Source organism: Octopus bimaculoides, chromosome 8, assembly GCF_001194135.2.
Source record: "Octopus bimaculoides isolate UCB-OBI-ISO-001 chromosome 8, ASM119413v2, whole genome shotgun sequence".
Lineage (NCBI taxonomy): Eukaryota > Metazoa > Mollusca > Cephalopoda > Octopoda > Octopodidae > Octopus > Octopus bimaculoides.
In genome coordinates this window covers 57107756-57117967 of record NC_068988.1, presented here as the reverse complement: position 1 = coordinate 57117967, position 10212 = coordinate 57107756, and the positions used below count along the sequence as shown (strand labels likewise).

The window sequence follows — 10212 nt, the reverse complement described above, 5'->3', positions numbered from 1 at the left end:
GAGAAAGAAAGACAGACAGAGAGAGAGAGAGAAAGAAAGACAGAAAGAAAAACAATATTATGAGATAAAGAAAACGCGGGAAAGAGGAGAGAGCGAGATTGGCTGAGAAAATAGAGAAAATGAGAAGAGAGGAAGAGAAAAAGAGGGCAGAGGGAGTGGGGAAAAGAAGGAGAAAGTGACAGCGAGGAAGAAGAACGAGAGGAAAAGAAACGGAAAAGACAGAGAGGAAGAAGAAAGTGAGGAAGAGAGAGGGGATGAAAAGAGGAAAGAGACAGGAAGACATTAGAAAGAGAGGGGGAGGAAATGAAGTGGAAAGTGACAGGGAGGAAGAAGGAAGTGAAAGAGATGAAAGAGAAGAGGAGACAGAGGAAGAAGAAAGTGAGAGAGATGGGGAGAGAAGATAAAAGAGATAGAGAAGAAGAAAGTGAAAGAGAAAGAGAGAAAAAGAGACAAGCAACAGAGAGAAAGAAGAAAGAGCGAGAGAGAAGAAAAGAAAGAGAGAGAGAGAGATGAGAAGAAAGTGAGGGAGAGCGAGAGGAGAGAAAGAGAGAGAGATAGAGGGGGGGAAGAGGAAAGTGATAAAGAAGAAAGTGAGAGAGAGGAAAAAAGAGGTAAGCAACAGAGACGAAGACAGAGTGAGAAAGGGAGGAAGAAGAAAGAGAGGAAGAAAGGAAGAGGAAAGAGAAAAATATTGTGAATCAAGTGAGAGAGAGAGGAGGACGAAGAAGAAAGTGTGAGAGAGACAGAGAGGAAGAAGAAAGTGAGAGAGAGAGCGAGAAAAAGAGAGGTAAAGAAAGAGGAAAGCAGTAGAGAAGAAGAAAGTGAGGGAGATTGAAAGAGAGAAGAAAAAAGAAAGAAAGAAAGAGAAAGAGAGAGAGCGAGCATTAACTGAAGCTCTTCGACTTGAACAGACGTAGTGAAGTGTAAACAAGTATGAACTACCACCACCATCACTACTACAATTATCACAACTACTAACAGAAATAGTAGTATTATTTATTATACTATTACTACAACTACTACTACTAATAATGTTACTGTAATGCTGTGTGTGTGTCAATGCAGCCATTTTGTTTGGTCCTCGATTGTATAGTACTGTTGTTGTTAGTACGTTAGTGTCTATCTATCTACCTACAAGCCTCTCTCTCTCTCTTTCATAGTGTATCTGTTATATCTGTATGTTCTATATAGACACATCTAGCACGCTTTCTATATATAAATCTATCCCTTTCTATCTCCAGCTCTCTCTCCCCTTCTCTCACTTCTTTCTCCTCTTTCTCTTTCTCTGACCCCCGCCTCTCTTTCTCTCTCTCTCTCTCTTTTCATATATCTATCTATCTCTCTATCTCTCTCTCTCTCTCTATATATATATATATACACGCATATACGTGTCTCCCGCCATCTCTCTATCTTTCACTCATACTTTCCCTCATCCAAAGAGCGACAGAACTGATTATCTGAGTGAGTGGGAGAGAGAGAGAGAGAGAATGTCAGCTTCTCTCTTCTCATCTTAGAAGAAATAGTAGCAATAATAGTATTTCTACTAAGACAGTAGTAATAAGTAATAATAATCATAACAACAACAACAATAATAATAATAATATTAGTACTACTACTATTACAACTAATAGTAGTAGCAACAGCAACAGTAGTAATAGTAGCAGTAGTAATAGTAGTTGTTGCAGCCGCAGCAATCGCCACCGCCTTACCACCACCACCACTACTGCTACTGCTAACTAAGTAAAGCTCGAAACCCTCCAGCAGTACGTACAGCCAGTAAGTTGTAGTCTGGCGAAATCCGGGGGGCCTTTAGGACCTCCACTGGTCTATTGCCATACTAAATGGAACTGGAAAATATTGTTGCGAATACGGTCTATATAAAGGCACGAGAAGGTGAGTACAAAATTCTTCTCTTACCATTTTATACATCGACCAACACATATTACATTATACATACATATATGTATGTGTATACACAGAGAAAGCGAAATAAGACTGGTTTCTGACTCAGTTCTTACATCAATGACTCTTTAAAATTATTTCCTGTTTGTTGTTCCATATATTTTTTTTGTAGTTTCTAGTCTGTCGAAGTCTTATCACTTTAATATTTTTATCGTTATTATCTATATCTTAGGTGTGAATGTCCATTCGTGGCCTCCACCCCAATTCTATATTCTATGTACTGGCTACATATTTTCTTCTACCCTCGTTTTTAATACAAACCCTCTCTCATGTCCACACACACACACAATATACGTAGGTCTATTCTTACCTACTTAGCTATTTATACATATGTACACACCTCTGTTCTTCCATTCATACACCGATCTCGGTACCACATCCTTCCATTCTACCAAATTATATACCCGAACAATCTACCATTTGGTATCTATCTATCCCTCTCTATCTCTTCTATATATGTATGTATTCGTCCGTCAGTCCATCCTCTTGTCTCTCTATCAGTAACCTACCTATCAGTTTCTTTTCAGTCTATCATTTCAGCTTGGCTATAATGAAATAAATCTATCATATTTATTCCCCACCTACATACATACCATCAATATACATTCACATACTGTTTAGAAATCCATTTAAATGTTCACCATGTGTTTTCTGTGACTATATGTAATATATATCTGAATATATATATATTTTATATACGTATATACATATACACACACGTACATATACATGGATGTTGACAGCTGTAGGCGTTGGACCATTATCTCATTTAGCCTCTCTACCTCTCTTCCTGTCTTTTAAAACCCTGGAATAATATATTAACTATTTTCCTGTCACACTACACACGTTATAAAACATATACCGTATCCATATATACACTGCACGCGTTATAAAACATACACACACACGCATCTATGTTGAGGCATGTTGTCTCCCGTAAGAAGTTTAATTTTTTAATTAAAAATTCAAATGAAGAGTTTTGACGGTTTCTCTTTGATTATGATATTTATTTCACGTTTTGTAATTCGAATAAAATTATATAGTATGTATAACAGACACATACGTATATCTCTATGTATATATACACGCTGTCCATAAGACTTGTTAACGTGAAAAGAGCTTCCTGGTCGTGTTTTTTTCTGCTGTCTCTATCTTCTCTCACTCTATCTATTATATATATATATATATATATATGCGCACACATGCAGCTCTGTATATTATACATTTAAATAAATGTATGTATATAATCAACTTCCGTTTCTTTAGTGATTACAAGTGCTACCCTTCTTTACTCGTTTTCCCCTCACGTGTATGTAATCATGTATATATAGATGTTTGCGCGCACATATATATATATTTGTATGTGTGCAGTCATATAGTTTATTCTTTCTTTTTCAACGTCTCTTTAGTACTTCACATTCATTGTATGTGTGTAGAAACACATCCGTTTAAATTGCATACACACGAATGTATATATATATATGTATATATATATATATATATATATATATGTATATATAAAATGGGTGTGTGTGTATGTCTCCATTGTCCTATGTTTGTGTGCATGTGTTATGTTCGTATGTAAAAGAATGTCACCCGTTTACTGTTCTGATACCCATGTTACAGTCGCATTCGGGAATATCGTGTGTGCGTGTGTACATATACACACACACACAAATAAATATATATACACGTGTCTGTGTGTGTGTTAATGTATGTATGTGTATGTATATATATATATATATATATATATATATGCACGTATGTATGCATCTGTTTATATGTGTGTGTATGTAGGGCGAATAAGCTTTATTTTTCCCGAAATGTAAATTCACCAGTTCTGCTATCATTCTCAGTTCGAACATCAGACTACTTGTTTGAATGCCATAAATGACAGAATCGGCGGAGCATCATATTCATTGACATACTATTTATATTTACCTCTCTTTGCGATCTAAGTTCGATTCTCGCCGTGGTCGACTGTACCCTTTTTGACTTTTTTTTCCTTTCGTTTCCGATCTTGAATAGTTTATCGAGGCGATTCTTCGGTATTGGTGTCTAGGGTATCGGTATGAGGAAAACGACGTCATTCATTTTCTTTTTCGGCCTAGCCTCTTTATCTATGTCATGAGGGAAGGTTGTGTGTGAATGCTGTCGTCTACCAATACCGAAGGATTGTCAATTTGACATCGGTGGGATTCGAACTCAGAGCGTAAAAGGCTGTAACTAAATATTACAAGCATTTGTCTGACCCTCTAACGATCTCTAGTCGTCCACTCTCTATAAACCAAAGTACCCGTTGTTGATTAGTCTGAGGTTAGCTCTGATCAAATTGACACACCTATATACATATCTTGTTTCAGCCATTGGATTGCGGTCAGGTACCGCCTTGTTGTGTTTTGTCGAACAAATCGACCTGACTACTTGTTTGTTTTTAAAGCCTAATACTTATTCTTTCGGTCTCCTGTTGCCGTACCCCTAATGTTAACGGGGACGTAAACAAACCATCACCATTTGTCAAGCGGTGATAGACACACACACACACAGTTATATACGATAGGCTTCTTTCAGTTTCCGCCTACCAAATCCGCTCACAAGGCTTGAGTAGGATGGGCTATAGTAGAAGATACTTGCTCAAGGTGCTTCACCGTGGGACGAGAGTGAACCCGAAACCATGTGGTTGGAAAACAAGCTACTTACCACACACACAGTACTTTATCCATTGTCTTTTTAATTTAAGACAACAGTGCGATTTGAAGGACATTTGGCTACTGTTTTCAGCAAACCAACAGGCTGGGTAGATGTAACCTCTTTTTTTTTTAACTCGGGAAAGACTTCCTCTTGCACCCACCCCTATAATTTTTTTTTTTAATATTACACATGGTGGAAAATTTATTTTCTACCATGTTTTATAATAATAATAATAATGATGAGAAAGTCATGAAAATTTAGAATCTCTGTGTTATGTGTATTCATACCACCTCGCCCGGACTATGTGTCCGTATTAAATCTTTGACCTGTTACTTCGTTATTCATATGGAGGGAACCTATCCGTGACTTCCTTGTTCATCCCTTAAATCACACGGCTTCCCTATCTTGTATAAAAGAACATTTTGAATAATATACTTCCGAGGTCGACTCGATCAGAGCTGACCAGGGGCTAAACAACTTGTTGATGTCGAATAAATCTTGTTTGACACGGTCTCCACGTATGCGGTTGCGCTCCATGCTAGAAAGAGCAGACAAATCTTCAAACTACACTTACTGTCTTATAACAGATGGACTATATTGAAATATGTAGTCCTAGATATACAACGTCCAGTAAAAAAAAAAACAAAAAAACACAATGGTAAACTTGAAGCTAAACAACCTTATGTGAGATTGTGGTGGCGGCGTTGTCGTCGTCGTCATCATATCCGCTGTCAACCACAACTCTTGTGTGTCAAGCAAGACTCCTTCGGCTTTGTCATTCTTTTGTGTGAGTCTTGTTAGTCAATGCTTGCTTACACTGAAATTCATCTTTTTCGAACGTCTCTCTCTACTAAACTTCACTGGCTAATTGTGTGTGTGAATGAGTGTGCGTGTATTTATGTTTGTACGTGTGTGATAGTGTGCATATATATATGTGTGTGTATAGTAAACATACGCACGTATAGAGTGAGTGTCGCTTTTAGTGATCATATTATTTCGGGTAATAATAACTGCTTGATAATAACATTTAGCTGAGGATACAGCACCTTGAACCTTTAATTGTAATTAGCGGGAAATTTTATATTCTTCTTGCAGTGACTCACTAATTTTAATCAGTACAACTGTCTACTCTTTTACGTGTTTCAGTCATTTGACTGTGGCCATGCTGAAGCACCGCCTTCATTCGAACTAATCGACCCTAGGACTTATTCTTTGTAAGCCTAGTACTTATTCTATCAGTTTCTTTTGCCGAACCGCTAGCTTACGGGAACGTAAACACCTCAACATCGGTTTTCAAGCGATGTTGGGGGGACAAACAGACGCACAAATACACACACACACACACACACACATATATATATATATATATATATATATATATACACGACGGGCTTCTTTCAGTTTCCATCTTCCAACTTCACTCACAAGGCTCTTTGGTCGGCCCTAGGTTAGAGTAGAAGACACTTGCTCAAGGTACCACGCAGTGGGACTGAATCCGGAACCATGTGGTTGGAAAGCAAGCTTCTTACCACACCGCCACTACATTAAACGTATGTATAAGTTGTAAAAAAAGTATCAAATTGCTAAGTGACATTTATTTCTACTCTTTTCAAATCTCGCCGATATCAACTTTGCCTTTCATCCTTTCAGGGTCGATAAAATAAAGTAGCAATCAAGTCCTAGGGTCGATGCAATCGACTAACCCGCACCTCCTCACAAAACCACTGACTTTGTGCCTATTTCATAAACTATATTGCCTCGGTGTTTGTACATAAATACACGCACATACTAATGGTAAGAAGCTGAATCAAGCGCTAAGATTGATGAATCTTGTACAATCTTCGACAATCTAGTTAGTAGTGCACAAAAATAAAATTCGTAGCAGTATAAATATAATGTATTTGGGTTTGTCGTTGATTATAACCACTTCATGAAAGCTAGTATTGTAATAATCAAAGCTCGGCTTGCTAGAAACAATTACCAAATTCCTTCAAATCACACCTTCCCGCCTTAAAATAAAACGAATCCATTTAGATGACGAGATCGTCATGGAATGCTTATAAGTATAGAATATGAGGACTGACGTGGGATTTATACGTCGAAAAAGCTAGCATTATACCTGCAGCAAATATTTATATTCGCAGTGTGTCAATGATGCGAAATTTAATCCACTGATGAGACCTCATGTCATTTGTACAGTATACTGTAGTCGCTGTAGCTAGTCACACAGCTAAACTGATTTATCGACCATTGGAGAATGAATAAAATTAAAAAGAACCGGCATTATTTTGGTCAATTCTCTCATGCAATATGGATCCGAAATGTCCGAAACAGTTCGTTACATTTAAATAGATACCATATGATATAAGGGCTCAAGATTCTCAGATTTGAGTTCGCTTCCAATCATATTTTAACATTAAAGTAATTGCTGGAACATTGTGCAGTTGTTTTTGACACCTCTCAAATGCTGATATTGATTTCAGCTTCAATGTGCAACCGGTATTTTTTTAGGCGAGGCCAAACTATCTTTATTGTGAGCATCCTGCCGTAAAAATTGAAGACTTGGAAGACATGTAGTTTGAACTGATTAGAACCGTGTGTATGGGTTGGTGGAAAATGGAGATTTGGTTGCTTTATTGATCGAGGGGTTACGTAGAAACCCCTCTCCCACTTCGTTCAGTTGTCAGATTATTTAGCTGAAGGTTAGCCTTGATCGAACGATTATTCAAAGACGTTCTTTTGGTGAACATGTCTTCTATATCGTGAACCGCATTATCCGATATGGGTTAAAATGCAGCTTACAGTCGTAAAATAGTAAAAGTAAATTGTCCTTATAAAATGAAAGTATAATGCGATCGACACCGGAGGTGACGACAAAGATCCTGTAATTTCAAATAAACACGATGTGACGTACCAATGTATCCACTAGAAAAAATATAAATATATTTAATATAACATTAAATTCGTACATATGTTTTATATAAGATGAAAACAATCACATTTACAGGAAAGCATATAACAGTCATTGATGCACGAAATGAGATTCGTAAATAGTTTTTCACGATCTCTAAATTTGTTTCACCACACATGTTCATGAAGATATGATGTAAATAAATTCTAAGTATTCCCACATTGATGCCTATTTTTCTTCTTGACGAACATCAACTAACCTCCTATAGTCTGTATGGATGCTGTCATCGTTTGGATAAACAAAATTGGGTGAATGGTTGACAACTTGTATTGAAATTGCTGAGACCCACATAGGGAGCCCACCCTCGAATATCAAACGTGTTTCACGAAAGTTTGATACATCACTGTCGTCACTTTCGGTTTATATCTCAGTTTACTTTCATTTTTTAGGGACAATTTTCATTTATGCATTCTGACCCCGATGTCCCTGCCCACTTTTCTGTAAACATTATAACGTGATCTGAGGGAGACTTGGCTGCTATTTTTACTATGTCGTGAGACCACATATGTCTTCACTTAACTTGTCAAATTTGCTTTGTGAGCAGACCCATGAACAAAGGTAATTCAAACCGTTTCTGAGACTTTGCATCAAGGACTACATCGTGCATGGTTTTCTCTTTTAAGACTGTAATGTATGATTTGATGTAGATTTGGCTGCTATTTCTCGTAAGCCAACCGATCACTTACGGGTTCTCACGTTTTCATTTTGTTTTGATGGGCGTCCTCAATTGGATAGTAAATTACCAACTAACATCATCCGTGACCCGATTTCAATTCTTAATTAACAATCCAATGCCTGACGTCATTGGTATTAATAAAGGCGCGGACACTTCATAAAGAAATATTTGGAGCAATATGTTGTTCAAGTACCAGCTTAGTTACGGAAGCATTTCAGTCACAAAATCAAAACAAAATAACTGTCATTTTCTTGTGTGCCATTCACCGACCTTTTGATCAAAGATCTGTTTTTTATTTGTTTTATTATTACTCTTTATTTAATATATCTAGCGTCGCATGTTTGTCCTTGCTCACCTTTAATCGAGTGTACTTACGTTCAGAGGTATCCCAACCGTGACTGTCCTGTCTATTAATAAGACTTAGTGTATTAGCTAATGGTATGCGTGCGTGTGAGGTTTTTGAAGACCATAGCGTATAATTTTAGGGAGATTTAGCTGTTATTTCTAGCCAATCGAGTCACTGGGTTATTTATTTATATCTGCTCTTTCGTTGATAGTCGTTAAACATGTGCTCAACTCCTTATTCGTTTTCGAAACCTGCTTCTTCACACTTTGCATGTCCAGCGCTGACTAGGTGTCGATCCTTAGTTCATTAAAGTGAAGACCTCTGTCGTTATTTATTTTATTTTCAAGTACCATATTGCTAAAAACGTGATTCAACATTAGTAGTTTTGTGTGTGCGTGTGTAAAACATGGAGTTGTTTAAAACAGGGGTTTTCAAACTGGTCCGCAAGGACAAGACAGGGGGTCCGTGGACAGCAAATACTTTTTATGGGCAATTTGATTTTATATATGGTTTTTAATCGAAATCTTTTAATTGACAATAAACCTATTTGTTAAATACTGTTAAATAAATAAATGTAAAAATATGTTATTTTAAGCAAATATGTATGTATAAATTTCATAACCGTTTATAAGGGGGTCCCTAAGGTAAAGCCTGAAATATAAAGGGGTCCGCAAGTCAAAAAGTTTGAAAACCCCTGGTTTAAAATATACGTATCAATAAAAATAGTGTTTTTGTATTCAGTGAATATTGTGGTACATGACAATATTGTAATATTTTTATCAGGCATAGTTGTGTGGTTAAAGTAAATCGCTTTGCGAACACGTGGTTTCGGGTTCAGTCCAACTGCGCGGTACTTTGAGCAGGTGTTTTCTACAATAACCCCTAGTTGACCAATGCCTTGTGAAGGGAATTTGATAGTGGGAGCTGTGGGATCCCGTTGTGTGTGTGTGTGTTTTCCCTCACACTTGACGCTTGACGACAGGTGATGGTTTGTTTACGGTCCCTGTAACTTAGCAGTGCGAGTGCGGAAAAATACCACCAACAGAATAAATGGCAGATTTCGCAAAACAAAAATAAATAAATATACTAGAGTACTGGGGTCCATCTGTTTTACTAAACCCTCCAAGGCGGTGCCCCAGCATGACCGCTGACTAATGACTGAAATAAAAAAAAAAAAAGATCTATTACCGAGTGATACACGACTGGGTTATTCATGCCTGTGTACCCACCACATCTTCCTCATTTATCTTTACAATACCGAAGTGGGATCTATTTCAAAACGGGGGCACCAGTATTTTCTTAACGAAACACTAACGAAACACTTTGAAACTTGGGACACTGGTAGAATGTGTCATATAAAACATCTTTTACTCTTAGTCTTCTTAACAAAAAAATGTACATCGCAAGTTATTCCATGTTAAAGTTGTCGTATTTCTGTAATTTCAACCAATCACTGACGTCTATTCAGCTGAATAGAGTTACTGCTGGGCGGTCATAAAAATGTTATTCCCTGTGACATATTTCATCCGGTTTAATCGTAATTTATACACATATATTGTTTATATA

At 37.1% G+C, this 10212-nt stretch overlaps 1 protein-coding gene across 1 annotated transcript in view; it reads left to right on the top strand.

The window, feature by feature from the left end:
• Positions 1-890: 890 nt before the first annotated feature.
• The window catches only part of LOC106876126 (G protein-coupled receptor kinase 5), a 383600-nt gene continuing 374278 nt past the window's right edge, over positions 891-10212 (top strand). Inside the window, exon 1 of the mRNA XM_052969852.1 lies at positions 891-1893. Within this exon, the coding sequence (XP_052825812.1) occupies positions 1842-1893 (52 nt within the window). The 5' untranslated portion in view covers positions 891-1841. The remainder of the gene's footprint in view (positions 1894-10212) is intronic.